The sequence below is a fragment of the Colletotrichum chrysophilum genome (genome assembly GCF_026319265.1).
Source record: "Colletotrichum chrysophilum strain AFK26 chromosome Unknown scaffold_53, whole genome shotgun sequence".
NCBI classification, from domain to species: domain Eukaryota; kingdom Fungi; phylum Ascomycota; class Sordariomycetes; order Glomerellales; family Glomerellaceae; genus Colletotrichum; species Colletotrichum chrysophilum.
In genome coordinates, this window is record NW_026517340.1 from 223,600 (window position 1) to 240,387 (window position 16,788).

At 54.8% G+C, this 16,788-nt stretch overlaps 2 protein-coding genes across 2 annotated transcripts; one reads left to right on the forward strand and one right to left on the reverse strand.

Annotated features, from left to right (window-relative positions):
• Positions 1–1,054: 1,054 nt before the first annotated feature.
• COL26b_006912 (uncharacterized protein) lies at positions 1,055–3,318 on the forward strand (the record flags this gene model as incomplete). The annotated part of the gene is made up of 3 exons (XM_053179723.1): positions 1,055–1,874; positions 1,928–2,324; positions 2,388–3,318. 3 exons carry the CDS (start codon positions 1,055–1,057, stop codon positions 3,316–3,318), a joined length of 2,148 nt encoding a protein of 715 aa, XP_053036369.1.
• Positions 3,319–4,108: 790 nt separating this feature from the next.
• Positions 4,109–5,707, reverse strand: COL26b_006913 (uncharacterized protein; the record flags this gene model as incomplete). The annotated part of the gene is made up of 1 exon (XM_053179724.1): positions 4,109–5,707. One exon carries the CDS (start codon positions 5,705–5,707, stop codon positions 4,109–4,111), a length of 1,599 nt encoding a protein of 532 aa, XP_053036370.1.
• Between the last annotated feature and the right edge of the window lie 11,081 nt (positions 5,708–16,788).

Sequence of the window (16,788 nt, forward strand, 5' to 3'; positions counted from 1 at the left end):
TGCAGCTGCTGCTACCTGTTCTTGCATGCAGTGCGACAACCAACCACGAGAGCCTGGATCGCCCGGGACTGGACGAATTAGACAGCCACTTGGCCATGTCCTCCCTCGGCATTGGCCGCTCGCTTTCTCCCCCGACCTGGATGATGGATCGCAAATGACCCCCAAAAGTTGGGGCTCCCATGTCGTTCTTTCGTCATTGTTGTAGCCGAGCAGGTCTCGTCATGTCACCTGTCACCTGTCACCACTGCCCGCCCTAGCACGCTCACCGACTACATGTGTCTCTCCTCGATGCAGTCCATATGTCGCTGCGCTCGTCTAGGAGCTTAGGCCAGTGTATGACAGGAGGGAGATAAGGAAATCCTGCGATACAGCCTAGCTCGATGGTATGCGTGGATACTTGGAGATGGGGGCTTCTTGGAGGGGGACTCCGAGACATGTGACGGCTCTGGGTTCAGACCCGCATTGGAAGACCCTTTGACAGTGTTTCCGCCTGGGCACACGAATAAACTTCCTCGAAAGTACCAGCTGGAGCATGCTACCACTGCTGCCCACCGCCGAAACCTTGGGAGCCTCAACCCCACTCTAACATCGAAACGGCGTTCAGCCACATGCGCTTAGACCATCCTGCGCTTCCGCCCTCGCCGCCAAGCAGCAGCCTCTCATCTATTGGCCGCGCGCGTTTCCGCTCTTGCTCACCCGTCCATTCACGGCGGCGCATCCCAATTAGATACTGTCGCACGTACAATTGTCCCTCAACATACATCCTTCCGTCGTTACGTACAAACATCGGATCGCGCCCAGCCAACGACCCTGCGCACCATTTACTCGTTGCAACCCTGTCGACGAGCTGCATTTTGGGAGGATGGGATGTAGATTGCCTGCTTGCCGCCTTATCTAGCGTCGAATCCCTTGGTGTCCGCCCGTTCCAACCACGCGGCTGGAATATGACGATGCCTGCTGGACCACTCCCACGGTGCTCATCATTGACAGCTTAGAGCCGTTTGAATATTCCTCCAAACGAGCCATTGTCCCCGTGACACCGATTTTTGCCGACATGGCGCAGCCCGTGCTCCCGAACCCGTCCAACTTTCTAGCCGTGGCGCTCGTCATCAACCGATCTCGTGATGGCCCTAATTTCGTCTTTCACTACCCGCCCCAGGTTCTGCCCCCAAATCAATCAAAGAGCCACGAGCCGGCAGATACCGCCGCGGATAGCGCTGACATTCTGCTTGAGCGTCTAAATCAACCCGCCTCGCTTGACGCGGATGCAAACGCGGACGATCTGCAGCAATGGACCGCGGGAGATGATCACCTGATCACCGACGAAGGCACTCAGATCGTGCCCTGGGAGCATGTGGCTGGCTTTCCTACGAAAGATCTCGCCAGTATCTTAACCCCCGGAAGAGCCTATCACAAGAAACTCTTCCAGCTGTCTCTCGACCCACTGTACTGCGTCTCTTATCCCATCCACGTGCCCGAAAGTGGTAGCTGGAAGAAAAAGAAAAAGAAGAAAGGGAAGCCGGAGAGGGCCAAATCTGTGCGGACGGAGGAGTCGGCCGTCTTGGTTGACTATGAACCAAACGAGGACAATGACGAAACGCCCACTGGCGCCGACGCATCTCAGACAGAACCAAGAGACGATGAAAAGCTCCAGCCGGAGGAGGCGGATGACAAACGCGCTTCCATGACCATGTTCAACCTGGTCTTTATTCTCAACCCGAGGAAGCAGGAGGCCAAGGAGCTCATCGACACTCTGTATCTGAACATTATTAAGAAAGTGAACAAGGCCTACAAATACTGCCAACAACACAGTGAGTTCGTGTGGAAAGAGTCAAAACGCATTTCTGCATTAAAAGATAAGGGCCGCGAAGACAGTAAGTTGAATGGCAATTGTTTTTGTGGCATCAATGCTGACGCCGTGCTGTAGAACGCAAGATGAGCTCCTTGTGGAGCGAGATATTAGCAACCTCGTCTCTCGCCGCCTCCGTCCAGGACATTTATGAAGCCGTATCTCAAAACAAGATTGCGGCTCTGCAACTCGACACGGCGGCTGGGCCCATCACACCGTCCGTTCAGATTCCAGTGCCATTCTATGTTACCGACCTCCACCAAATCGGTCAGAAGGAGTCCAGAGGTCTCTGGCTGACAACAGCCAACTCCTTTACAGGGGAAGACACCCTGGACGAGCCCGGCTTCCTGGATCGCAACTTCGCATTGCTTCTCATGGGGGATGAGAAGAAAATCATTGCTGAGCTGCAGGCAGACCCAGACCCCAGCACAGTCGCCATGGTCGAGTTTGCTCGTTTGTCAAAGCCAACACAGTCGTGAGTCGACCCCCGCCCAATGCCTCGTAGCATTCTTTTTGCAAGTCTCTGATCGAAACATAGCTTCTATCAAGTCGGTCAAAGTAACGTACTGACGCTGAGCCAAGTGCGTAAGTACGCACAACACTTCATCTTTTGGCGCCGCGCCATTGCAATCCCGCCTCTGCACGCTCGTGATATCTACATCATGTCTCCGAACTGTGACACTCGCAACCTCCCCAGGGCTAGTTCAGAGTGGCAAAAGACATTTCCCCTGGCGCCGCCACTAACCAACTTCCTCGCCGAACTGTCCTACGCGCCGCGGCCGTACAAGCATTTCTGCCCTAGCAAGGCGCATCGCCCAACGTACTTGGCCATGCTGGCATGGCTGATGCGTGGTGCTTGGGTCACCCAGCTCTGCACCTTCGCATACGTCATCGTCTGGCCCGAGATAATATACGAGGTCGAACACAAGCTCGAGAGTGATGAGCTGCGCAAGGCCGACGACACCAGCTCTCTCAGCACCAGCAGCGGGGCGCGCAGCAGTAGTTCTGGCATCTTGAACTCCGTCGACGAGCAGTCCGAGACCGACGGGGCGGCAGGGGCGCACGTGCCGACGATGAGCGAGCAGGTGGCCGAAAAGGCCCGGCTGGAGCGCATCGCGGAGAAGACGCAGCGCGAAGCTGCCGAGAAGGCCACGGCGCATGCCCGCAAGGTGCTGCCGACGGTGACGGACCACCCGTCAACCAATGACGCGCCGCACCTGGCGCGCATGGTGCCGTACATCATTGTCGACGCCAAGAAGGCCACGGGCAAAGACTCGCTCTACCTTTCGGCCATCGGCAAGCGCTTCAAGGATCCAAAAGTCGCCAAGGCGTGGCAAGACTTTTGGAAATACTTTAATGGGCAGACGGCGCTCGAGAGAATCGCATTGCAGGAGGACATGAAACGTAAGGAGGCTTGGAACCTGTTGACAGCGATGAGCGAGCATCTTCTTTGTGTGCGGCATTGGTAGAGACCATTCCGGGTCTGATGTTCGCCCCTGACATCGTCTCGTCTGCGAGGGAAGTCTTGGGCGGCCGTCGGCAAACGCCTATACAGAAGTCCTACACAACTACGAAGCCCGTGATGGGTGGAGCCAAGTGCGAAAAGTCACTAGCTTTATTATGGAAATATAAAAAGAGGGTATCATTGTATGGATGCAGGAGGAAAATGTAAGGTAACACACATGCCACTTACGTGGAGAGGTCGGGACGTCACGCCGAGCATGGTAGATACAAAACAGACCGGATTGACAAACGTAGGCATATAAAGAATACCTTAGCATTAAGAGAGGAGAGAGAGAGAGAGAGAGATGATGCTTGCGAAATAAAAGAAACGAGCTGCCTGGAATAAGACGCGAGACCGCCCGCAAGATGAGGAGAACATAAATCTTGCAAATGCCCAACCGAACCCCCCAGAGGTATCACGACTGCCAGTAGATAAATGCTCGGTAAACCCAGGAAAGAAAAGGCAAGGAAACCGAGCGTAAAAGAACCAACGCATACCTTTGGCAAATCCGCGTCATGTTGTTGCCCCTCCGCGCGCTTTCCGCCGTTGCCTACGTAACCGCAGATCCTGCCAACGCCGCTGCCTATGATCCAAACCCCTATTGACCGACCGAAGGATGCGAAGCCCACACAAATATAAAAGTATGAGAACGAATCACAAAACGGCATCTAGCTTAAGCCAGCTATAGGCCTCGCCAGTAACAAGAAAAAAAGCTGTCGTTCAAACGCCGTCGTTCCAAGATGCCACCCATGACACTATTGTGTCAAATCCATACCGAACTCGTCCTCTTCCTTGAAGTTCAGCGATACAGGTCCACCTTCGTCGTCGTCTGGGTCGTTCCAGAACTCGCTCCCGGCTCCCAGGTCGTTGGTTAGGACAGCACCGGCATCGTCCCGTGGGCTGACAGGAAGGCCATCGGGATTGGCAGAACCGTTGAGAGGTTCGCCGCGGTAGTCGGTATGATGGGGAACCCTCAGCCCAGAGCCGCTTGCGCGTGAGTACCCCAAGTCATCGTTCTTCGAAATTGCCTCCATCAATTCCGTTTGCATGCGCTTCTCGTCTTCTGTAAGCTCGAACGGGAAGTGGCCGCCGAGTTCCGCAATTGCGTTCATGAGCTCCTCCTGCTGCTGAAGCTTCAAATGCAACATCCACATCAGATCTCTGGTCCAACTGACAGCGCCGTTGAGAATATCGCCCTTATTGGGGCCCTTGTCCTTGTCCTCAATGGGCAGGCCGGTCGTTATGTTGCCAGTCGTGCCACCAGCTGCGCGACGTGCACCGGGACCAGCAAGACCCGAGGTAGCTTGAGAGGGATTCGAGATGCCTGTGAGGGTGGGCGAGAGCGGCGTACCGTTCTGAATCATCTTGCGAATCTTCTCATCTTCCAGACGGTGCGCAGGCACCAATCTGCTGAGGTCTTGGATTCTTTCATTGATATTGTCTCGTCTCCTTCGCTCCACTAGGTTGTGGGACTCACGGCGCCGCTTGCGCTTCATTTCCTGTGAAGACACAGCAGCGGGCTGAACACCAAGCTTTGCGGGCATGGAAGTGCCCCCTTTCATCATTACTTCATTCAGTTGAGCCAAGCCGGGCTGAATGGGCGACGAAAAGCCCGAGCCGTAAGATGCCGCCATGCTTCCAGTTGGTGTCTGCATCCACTGGCCAGCAGATGGCGACTTCTCATGCAAGCCTTGAGTTCGGATTGACTGTGAACCAAAGCCAGTGGTTTCAGGCACGGAGTGCATGGTCGACTTAGGCGTCATTGGGCTTCGGGTGTTGGAAGAGCTCTTCCGCTGCATTGCTTGGGCCATTCTGGCCCTGTTCTTAGCGTTGAGATAATTGGCATCGGCGCTCTCGGCGTTCATGTCTGATCCGGTCAAAGGCGAGCCCGAGTAAGAAATTGGCGAGTGTAGCGATGTACCGAGAGATTGGGGGTGGTGTAGCTGACGAAACTGCGAGTTATTGTAACTGTGAACGAATGGGCTCTGAATAGGGTCGCCATCGGGGGTGTTGGAGTAACCGTTGATATGATTCTGATCCATGCCATGGTGAGAGCCGTAAATCGTCTGGTTGAAGCCCATACCCATATCTGACATGCCGCCGAAATCTTGGCCGTGGCCGTGGATGCCAGGCTGGGTGTCCGTCGGACTGCCAAGACCATCGAGAAGCTCGTCGTCGCCGAAAAGGGCAGAGCCACTCGAGAAGCCGTTGGAGTTGTTTGCAGAGTTCGAGTTGAAGTTATTGGAGTAGGATGATCCAAAGTTGCCGCCCATGGCAAGATCATTGGGATCGATGCTTCCGCCGCCAGCTCCGCCGTGGCCACCGTTAAACTGGCCGAAGCCGTGTTGTGCCATTTCGTGTCTTGTTCTCTCGAAGCGCAGTGTTGACTTATCGTGATTCAAGCGTGTCGGTTCCGTGATTGTCGGAGGCCTCGTGGTACCTGGAGCTGCTCACACCGCCTGTCGTGGAGCAGAGAGGCTGAGCAGGCCGTGGAGGCTATGCAGGTCGTCGAGATGGGAAGAGCCAAGGGTAACTTCGACAGCTGCAAGGGGTCGGAAGGTTAGCGGTGCAATCCAGAGGCGTAAGTGCAGACACATATGCGTGAACCCAGGCTGCGCAGTTGCGCAGTTACCCGGGTCATTGTCTTCGTTTCCGACTGACACGAACCTAGCGGTTGGACATGCGGATGTTCTCCACACAGACAGTGGACAGCCCCGAACGCCACCGAGGCAAGCGGAGTAAAGTAGGCTATGACAGCGGGCGCGCCAAAAGCAGGACTGACTCACCGACTGGGTAGAAGTAAAACGGTTGAAAACGTACGGTATTTGCAGTCGACAGTCGCTTCTTGTCACACGGTGATTCAGCGAAGCGTTGCAAAAGATGCGGGGACGGCGGCCTAAATAGAGCAGACCTGGTAGGGTGCGCGAGCGATTTCCAGCTAGGTGACAGTCGAGAAGGCGGGTGAGAGAAGACGGTGCGAGTGTGGGCGCTAGGGAGAGAGACGGAGAGTCAGAGCGAGGCGAGGGAGATGTTGGTCACTGCCTGTCGGTCAGTCGCAACGGGCGTCAAGATGTTAAAAAAGGTGACCGCCGCTTGTTTCGCTGGTGAAACAGAACAAATAAGAAGAGACGGCGTTTGGTTGTTGCACCTGAGAGAGAGATGAAGGGAGAAGGAGGGAAAGTTGGCTGGGAGTGGTTGCGACGGAAGTGCGGTGTCGGGGACCCGAGGGTTTGTACGTAGGTAGGTAGGTCAGGTAGGTAGGTAGTGTGTGTAGGTAAGGTGTGTTGGTGTAGCTGCCTCGGGGCTGGGTTGGTCTGGTCTGGCGAATTGTTAGTTGGCACTTTTTGGGTTGGATCGTGTGTAGGTAGGTAGTGTCAAGCAATGGATGAGGTGGTTTGCGGGACACCGTCGCCGAGGCAGAGAGAGGGGCGGGCTGGCGGGCGAGTGACCTAGCGAGTGAGCGAGCGAGGGGTGCTGAGGTCGGGCACCTTGACCTCGCCCGTACTCTGTGTATACAGTAAGGCAAGGCAGGGTAAGGTACCTAAGGTAGGGAACCTAGGTGGGTAGGGTCGCAGTCGCAGTACTTGGGGGTGGGGTGAGGGGAAATGGGGCGCCGCGCTCCCTCTCTGTCTCTCTCACTTTCTGGCTTTCCCCGTCACACAAAATCCTCAAGCCAGTGTGTCCAGGCGGTCTCCTGCGTCAAGGGAGGACACGACTACTCTGGAATGTGAGATGGAACTGGCCGTGAGTGATCCAGGCCCAGAGACAGGGGTTCGCAGAGGGGAAGGGACCAGCGAGGGTTTGCTAGGATGCGATGCGACAACACACCTGGGATCCAGGACCTGGAGAGGGAATGGTGGGCAAAGAGGTATGACAATACCGGGGATGGGGGGCAAGGAATAGACAGGAATGAGTCGCAAAAAACAGGCGAGAGCAGAGCGAAAGCAACACGGATGCTGACTTGACTTACCTTGCTGTCTACGGGTAATAATGCGGTGGTGGGTAAAGGTGTATGTACGCCGCGGCTGTTGTCCTTTCGAGGTAGCAAACGCTTTGGCTCGGCTGCTGCGCAGTGTCGCACAAGTACGAGCGAAAAGGTCGCAGGTAGTCTTGGGTTTGCAGGGGCACCTTAACTTGACGGACGCCGATACTCAAACTGAGGCGATGAGAGTGAGAAGAGGTGTCAAGTTGTGAGTAGCGGACGGGAGACTGCGCAAGGCAAGTCGAGTATGGCGTGGTAAAGTAGGTATGTAAAGGTGAGTGAGCAACGAGACTGGTTCGTGACCGCCGGTTCGGACGGGTCGGGTTTAAGGCGAGGCAGTCCAAGTCAGCCGTCTCGATGTGAAGTCGGTGTCTCTCCTCTGCCCTAGCTCGACGTCAGCTCATGTACTTGGACTCGGCAGAATTTTGGACGGTGGGCGACGTACTTGGGACGAGATGGTGTTAATGCGCGGGCAACACCGTGGGGCGTGCGACCACGGATCCAGCAGCAGTCTTGCGACCAGTCAGATATCGCGTCTTCTGAAGGGGTATGGGAGAAACGGGGAGAAGGAGAGAAAGACCACTCAAGCCGAGCAGAAGCCAGAGTACATGGCCAAGTATAATAGATGGTTGGCGGAACAAGCGGCTCTGAGGCTGAGTCGTGACGGTAGGGGGAGCGAAGGATGGATGGGTGAGCATGGACTGGGGTTGCGGTTCCAGCGTACGACGAGCTATCCGTATGTACTTTGCAGTGCAGTGGAGGGCAAAAGGCAGAGCAGACCAGAGCAGAGCTATCTGCTTCGACGGGAGGGAGATACTTGGCCAGCCTTGCGTCAAGTCTCCGAGGGCAACGACTGCATGGAAGACTGGAAGAAACGGGGGAAATAAGTACGTACTTGGTTGGACGTTGGGGGCTGTTTGTGATAGGTGCTCCCCAATTCGGTGATGGGACGTAATAAATGGGGTTTGAGATCGGGGTCGGAATCCGGGTCAGAGATGCAGTGCGCGTGTGGTGATCCCTGCCGGGTGTTATTTTTATTGATGTTGTTTGCGCTGCGCAAGCTGTGTCTTCCGGGGCGGCGGCAGTGGTGTTGACGTTGATGTTGATCTTACAGGAGACGGGACTGCCGCTGAAATTGAGTTTGCTGGTCTTTGGTGTTTCTGGAGCAAAATGCCCGACGGGCATACAGGTTGGCCTGCAGTGGAGAACCTAAGGCCAGGCAGGTAGATGTGGAGGTGAAGGCGACGCCGATGGTGACGGGACGCCGGAGCGATGTCTCCAAGAAGAGGCGGGAGGAGGTTGGGCCCGGCGGCTGTGTCGGACAGGACAGTTCGCTCAATCAACGTTGGTCCAAAGTCAACTCCAAGTGCACCGTCGTGGCGTCTTCAGAGCTTCTTCCCTTTTTTGACGTGGTGATCCTGTTCCAGCCCAGCTTGCCAGCGCTTCAGTTGATTCCGTCACTCTCTGGCTCCCAGCGTCGCGCAGCTTGTAAGTCGCTCGGTCTGTCTCTCGCTGCCTAGGTGCCTTAGGTAGGTACCTTAGCACTCGATGCGGTGTGGTGGTCTGTGCATAAAGTCCAGAACCCCGGAGGCATTGGATCAATATCTGGTAAGTGGCTGAAGTTGATGTGTCTTCCTGATGCTTTAAATCGTGTCAACGACAACTCTGCAATCCTTGCCCTTCTCTGAATCATTTCTTGAACGAACGTACCTCCTCTTTGCCTGCTACCCGGTCGGGTCGTCGTTGCTCTCTGTCGAAGAAGTGGTGTTTTTCGGGAGATTGTCTCTTCTTTCCTCATCCTCTCCCTCGGTCGCTGAAGGGAATCGCGCTAGCATTTATATCAATGCTGGTTTCTACTAATAGCCACTACATCATCTGGTCGAGGCCTGTCACTTCACCAACATCTCCTGACTCGTCCCATAATCCGGGGGTGGCACACCTCACCGTTTCTCGCCGGAGCCTTTTCGCTGCTTCTTGGGCGTAATCGGGACTTGATGGAGGGCACCCGGGGGACGGGAGGGGGCGAAGGAGGCGACCGGCCGGACCCCGTGATCCCCCCCCAGTCAGCCAGCTAAGACATCAAGACACCAACTGGTCCCGCGCCGGCCGCGGCGACTCGCGACGCCCATCGGGACCTGCTTAATGATCGGCCAAGACTAAGTGGTCATGCCGTTCAAAGTGTCTAGCTCGGCCACAATCAAACACATCACGAATTCGCCAGGACGGGCCTATCCACAGCTCTCAGACGTGTCGGCCAGGAACCCGGGAAGCAAGAAACGCCTCAAAATGCCTTGGACTCGATTATGGGATTCTGTCTCATTCACATTGCCCCTTCAGAAACCAGTTTCCTCCGCCAGAAAACACCTTACCCATGCCATACAGCCTCGGACACCGCTGCTGACAGGACGATATCCTGTACAATTGACCTTGGTTGACTTGGAGAGCTTGTGTACTCGTGTACAGCAAAACTCATCCTGCCAGGGAAGGCGCTGTCAGAATGCATACCGTCCATCTGTTCATGCCCGAAATGGTTTGTCCCGAGCCTTCATCGATGGCATCATGTAAAAAGCGGAAGACTCGTGGGCGGTCAAAAGCGGGCGCGGCACGTTCAAGCTTCACCGCCTTGAATGATTATCTCTAACAATGCCGCCCTTGAGAGAAAAGTCGGTCGATGGTACGGATACGTGATGTATCGATAGGCATGCTTTGAGGAGGGGGTTGCACTCGCCCACACTCCAAGGCCTATCGCTATGTATCATTCCATGCCGGGCACCGCACCCAAATCTATGTCTGGTCTGCTTTCTCCCACAGTAGTACGGTACGCAAGGTATGCACGGCTGCCAGCAAATGTCGGAGCTGCGACGGGGGATCACTGTCACCAGTCCGTCTTCCCAGCCCGCTTGAGTCTGTAAAGGATGCAACCGCCAGTGGACCTTGGAGGGTGGTGAGGTGAGGGTGAAACAGGCTGCCAATCATGTGCGATGGATTAGAGCACTTGGAGCCCAGAGAGACCCGATAACGTCTCTGAGTGGCGTCCAGTCTCATTGGGGAAAGCGAGATACGTACCGCGAGGCCGAGCTGCGGAAGGCTGCTGCCGTTGATTGGCCTCCTGAACTCGCAACACCGGGAACCTCCAACTACAGGTGTCCGCCTGCACAGCATTCTGAGACACTTCCAAGCTTACCCTTCATCCTCTCCCGGGTGCAGACATCTACCTTCCAACCTTTGCTTGCCTTTCCTCCCCGTGGGTGCCAGCTGCTGCATCAACTCCTTTCCAACCCCCCATTTCGATTCCAACGTTGGCGCTCTCGTCTTCGACCTGCGTTGCGACGACGACGCGGTGCGGTACGCGCGGACACTAGGCTTCCAGAATTCAGCCTACGTCGCATCACAACTCGAACAGGTGGTCATCCTGCAGTCCGTCGTACGCGCCCTCCGACCCTCCCTTCTGCTACTGCTCTGTATATCAATCAAGCTGGCCATTCTGACTGTGGAGAAAGCTTCCCGACCGTCCAGCTGTCGCGCTATCCCACTCGTCTACTCCCCCCCTCCAGCAGCAGCAACGGAGACGACCCCGACGCCGCCCTTCGCCCAATTACAATCGACATTCGAAACGACTATCGAACACGTTCTGGTATTCGAAAACCCGTCACTTGACCACATACTGTGCTCGAAGTCGAAGAAACACCCCGCCGCTTTGCGCCCACCTGTCTGTCTATCCGAGACTGATTGAGCGGACGCTACCTGCACCATTTGCGTCATCGCTTGTCTTTTGCGACTTTGAGCAACCTTCCAACCATGGCTTCCTCATCATTTAGGGATTCGATCAACTCCCTCGGCTGGTCACGACGTGATCAGGACATGCCTGTGAATACGGCCCAACAGAGCGGCCTCATGTCGTCCATCAAGTCGCTGAATCCTTTCGGAAACAACAGCTACATACAACTTCCAACCACTGAGGGAGCCGGCGCACCTCTGCCTGCTGCTAGCAGAAGAGAAGAGGAAGAAGGGTTCGCAACGCGTGAGTCACCATCTCCATCCCTCCTCCTTGCACAGCTTGGGCCAAGCTCGAACTCCCCTGCAGCTAGTGTACACCATAGCCCTGTACTCGTGTCTTGGTTTGCCATGTGAACAGGCTGGGTGCTAGGTTATAGTTCCATGCGTCCTTCTGTTCCTTCTTACCAGATAAACTGACGTAGCTGTGTCTCCTAGTGAGTCGATGGGACCGTTTGCTCATATTTGGAGCCTGCAACTTGGGCGCACTTGCCTGCTTCGTCATCTGCTTCGCCCTGTTCCCAGTGCTGTCGTTGCGGCCGCGCAAGTTTGTAATTCTGTAAGTTTCCAGCCTCGACATTTCCCTGATCTGCCATCCGGGCCCCTCAAACCCCACGTGTGTCTGCACAGCCTGGCTAGCTGCCGGCGCGGCAGATCGACGTGAGGTGGTTGGATCGGGAAACAACATCGCCTGGTGGGGGGTTTTCACGACTCTGCATCTTCCCGCCTTTTATGCCAGATGATCTCGCATGGCGAACTAGGTCTTCGAGCACCTCACCCGGTGTCAGGACGGCGTGACTAGTGCTTTATCAAGAATTGGATCTGTATTTGATGGTATTTTAAATATGTCCATGGGTTGCTAACATGATTCAACTTCTTAGATGGACTCTTGGCTCTCTTTTGTTCCTGGCGTCCTTTGCGGCCATGATGGGCCCAACGGCTTATGCGAAGCATCTTATCTCCGGTCCTCGCCTGCCCTTCACCGCGGCCTACTTTGGATCCTTGGGGCTTTCTCTCTACTTCTCACTGGGTGTAAGTTTATACCGCGCCTTACTCCACTGCTGACTTCACTAATGATCCATAATAGCTGCACAGCACTTTCCTGACCTTGATCTCGGCGCTGATTCAGCTGGCCTGTTTGTTGTGGTATTTAGTCAGTTATTTTCCAATGGGCTCCAGTGGCTTGCGCCTTGCCACCACATTTGGGGCGAGGAGGGCAGCGGCATGGATGTCGGGCTGAAAAAGGTCCTGACAACTAAATGATTTGCAATACCGCGTAGTTCTATAGTGCGCGCTCGGGCTGTCAGCTGCAATCGAAAACTCTCCGATCAATGGATAAATAATTCAACTTAAGCGATGAATAACAGGTTGATGTCTGGCGCATTTCTGCAAATTTCGTGGCATGCATTATGGCGAACACAAGTTCAACTCGGTTGTTGTATTTGATGTTTCTAGCCACCGCGGGTTTAGCTCCCAGGTTTCACCGTTCGGACTTGCGCCTGAGGACAGCAAGCTTGCCCATCCCGTATCTCAATGTCATAATATAAAAATTACGGACGGATATAGTGAGCCTACGAGTTATAGAGACTCGTAGCGCGGTAGTCGTTTATGTGCCTTCTTTACTGGGAAAGTTCCTCGCAAACCTATGGTGGCACGACAATAATCGACAGATGGCTGCAGTTTGGTAAATGCCGAGAAGTCGGGAGGGATCCCCCCAACCAGGCAGAAGAAAATTGGTGTTGATGTCGGCATCCCAACATCTTCCCGTAGATGCTGCAGATACAATCAAATAGGCGTGGGTGTGAATTTCAGTAGCCGGGCAAATTCGGCACGTCCAGGAACGTTCGGGGGCCGAGTCAGTCTATCCCATTCCCAAATCCACAGGGATCTGGCTGTGGAGAACGAACATGTGAGGAGAAATGTTGGAGCTGTGCCGATAAGATATACGAATAGCCTTGAGCGATGGGCTAGCTTCGTTGTCGGGACGCGTCTGGAGGCGCATATGCCGTGCTGTGTCTTTTAACGGCACCGGCAGAGAAACGCAGAGCTAAAACGACGGATTTACGGGTACATTCAGATTTAACTGCATAAATCAAGGTGTGACTGCGGCTTTTGCTCTTCTCCTGCTTTGTCCATCTTCTTGTCCCTGCCCTCTTCATGATGCCGCCTAGTTGGCCGAAGTGTGGTGGGACCGGCCGGCTTTCCGCAACGACGACGCTGTGCGGACTACCACATATTCTGTCCCGAAAGGAAGGATCCTTTGACGTCCAACACCCGCCCCGCCTTCTCTACGCGCTTTCTCAAGAGGTGTCTGGAAGGCCGATGCGGGACTCCTTGCACCAGTCAGCGGAAGCAACGGGCTAGCGTCAGTTGTTGCTGAAATACTGAGCTGAGGCAGAGAAGGTTGTCTCTCGGATTAGATGGCCATCGGTAACTTGTACGTTGCCAGATACGTTGTCCAATGACTACAAGTAGACTGTGCAAGGAACTAAAAGGGGGCGAGCGAGCTGGGTTGTTACTGGGAAACTTGGAGACGGGAATGGCTAGTCAGGAAGACGTTTTGCTTTAGCTGGCATAGGATGTCGGGTGCTTGTGTCGACCATGTCCGAGATACTCGAAGTTGCAGGTCTCGTTTGCAAATTACCTTAGATAATGCGGGCGCCTCAAGACACCCATGTCTTTTCGCACGTTTAGTGAAGCACTCCTCTTCCTGCATGGACGGCCGGCAAGCCGATCCTTCAAAGCCAGGGCCCATCCAACAAGGAAAGCACTGGAGAAGCACGGCACGGGGTCCAGACAGGGCTTCTGCTGTGGCTATGGTGGCGGTTTGCAGCCATTCATGAGTTGTGGCCGTCATGAACTTCTGGGTCCGCTTGATGTGGCTGTGTTGCAGACATGCTGAGTACTATGTGCTTGACTATGTCTGCGGTCTTGAGGTGCTGCTGAGAACAGAACCGAACGAGCACATTCGCAATTCGTGACAGAGGGCATCAGTTGATCACATCAGGGACGAGACGGTTTTAGGTAATTTAAGTGCGATGAACGGAGTCGGGCGGGTGCTGGAGTCGGGTAAGAAAGGAAAGTGAAAAGAAGGACAAAATAATAATAATAATTGATGCAGTGTGCCAGGCCAGGGTCCCATAGCCGCGGTTACCCTCCCTTCTCCTCTTCTTCCCACCAAGTATTTTCGGCCATGTCGAGTGTCGAGTGGAGGATGGACGAATAGATGGCGCGGTAAATGGATTTATGGATGACGGGATCCGAGGCTGGTCAGGGTATGCCGCTTTAGGGTGGACACAAATCCAGCCCTCAGCCCTGAGATGTTGTTGGCGTGTGGCGGCCGAGGGGATTTGGATTTGTTCAACGGGCTTCTGGATCTGCATTTCCTCCGAAGAAGGTACGTATTTTCGAACCAGGTTCCGACCCGTCACTTGACTAGGGTATCATCTACACAACCAGTCGGGGGCTGCAGCAATGCATATGAAGTCGGTACAATTTGGCATGGTATGAAGCAAAAATGAGGGCGAACTCTTCTCAGGCATCACGATCCCGAAACGAAGAGATGTGCTTTTCATCTTCCGTTGGCGTCCGGCGGTCGGGATTAGGCCGACAACAAGATCATGATGAGTAGATAGATGCCCCATGACGCCAGCAGGAACCGAGGGGGAGGACAGCCAGCAACGTATCCGTAAGGTAGGTAAGGCAAGACAGGGCCCGTTTTTATTTTTGTCGAAACCCCATCTGCCCGCTCGGTTGGCGCATTGCGTTGCGATGCGGTGCGGTGCGGTGCGGTGCTTTGCATCTGTAAGTCTGGTAGCACTTGCATCGCATCTCCATACGGCACACGAGCGAATAGGCCGCGAGCTAGGGGCCACACAAACGGGACAGATGAGGAGAGGGAAAAGCCTTGGGAGACAAGCCATCGCGACTTATATCGCGCATCCCCACCACGGCCGCCGCGAAGCCAGAGGAAACTTTGTGGACTCATGCAGAAGAAGGTCACAGCCGTCCGTCGGAGGATGGGCAGGATGCAGAGAGAGGTACGAGACTGAGCAAATAGCGACGGGCAACAGTAGGTAGGGAATTGCAGAAATATTTCACCAACTTCCCTCCAGCGCAGCGAGGGATAGGTAGGAGAGAGGGAGGAGGGGCGATAGCAGGGCAGCCTGAGGCGTACCTTAAGTACAGGGCATACCTTACCTACTTACCTTACCCGACCATGTACCTAGGTAGGTATGCACCCCAAATGCGCCCCCAAGGGCGGCGCACCTTACCTACCTACCTACCTACCTAGGTAGGCACCTGAGAGGAGGTAGTATGCAGGTAAACCTCAGCGCTGGCCTGGACCTCCGTGTGCCCGGCCAGTCACCCTCAGAGGCTTCCGCCCGCCGGAGTGACTGAGGTTAGGTACCTCAGGTGGTAGGTAGGTGTGGTCCCCGGGCAGGTAAGGTAGGTTCCATTTCCTCCGGCCTTCCAGGTTCCCTGATGACCTGACCTGAGTCCGTCTGTTTGTCCAGGAATTCAATACGGTGAATTAATTACATTGCCTGACCTGGCCATGCTCTTCCACACTCCCGACTTCCCCGTGGGCGTGTAGAACCAGGGAAAAATCTATTTCTCCGCTCCCAGGTCGGTATTAGGTCCCTTCCCGCCCAAGCCAGGCTGATACTACAGGCCAGTCACTCAGTCAGTCAGTCATTTCTGTCCGTCTGTCACGGTCAAAAAGTCCAAGTCGCTGTCACTGTTGGCACCGTTCACTACCCTCTGTGTTCCCCTCCCACCTCCCCGCAAAAAATAAAAATAAAAAATAAAAAATAAAAAAAAAAGTCAGGTCGACAAGCTGCCTCCACCTTTACCTCAAGTGCCAACCTGGTAGGTAGTGGCTTTCCCGAGAAGAAAAAAAATTCATTCACAAAAAAAAAAACTCGGGCCTCAGATTTTATTCTCGTAACCTTTTCCTCCCCCTTCCACAGACAGGCGCACAAAATCTCCCCTCCCTCTCCTCCACAAACTTACCACTCTCGGTATTTTTCGTGGTCTCTTGTTCCCTTGGACCTGCTGCGCTGTCCTTCTGTCCGCTGCATATCCTACCTACCTACCCATCTGCGTACACAACTGACAGCGAGAGAACCCCTCAGTCCGACAAGCCCTCCTCCAATCGAAGCTTTGAGTTTACCCGTTCTTCGCAGCCAATTTTTCTTCGATCGCGGCAACCCGAGGACGACTTGCTTTCTTCCCCTTGAGCCCACCCACCAAATTCCGTTGACTTCTACCCAACAGTCTCTTACTCGGTACGATTACCACCGCTTGTTCACGACCCCTCCATACCTTTCTCCAGCCCCCGCGCCTTCGCACTGAGTACAGTTTCGTCTGCCTGGCTCTGTCGGAGGCTCGTTTCCTGCCCTCCCCGCACCCACTCTCTCTTGTCGGCAGCATCTTTCGCCTTGCCTGGATCAGAAAAAGCACCTTGTCCTAACAAACTCTCTCGCCAACAGTAAATCGCGACCTGTTCACGACGTCAATCGACACCAATATCTCCGCTAACGACACCTCGGTCTGTCGTTCGACACCCTTTCTTCAGACTACACGGGGAGGTTGGTTCGCCTTCTCTGGTCTGTCTCCGCTCGAGGAGTTGCTGGTAGACCTCGGTTCACCAACGCATAAGCCATTCAGAGGCTA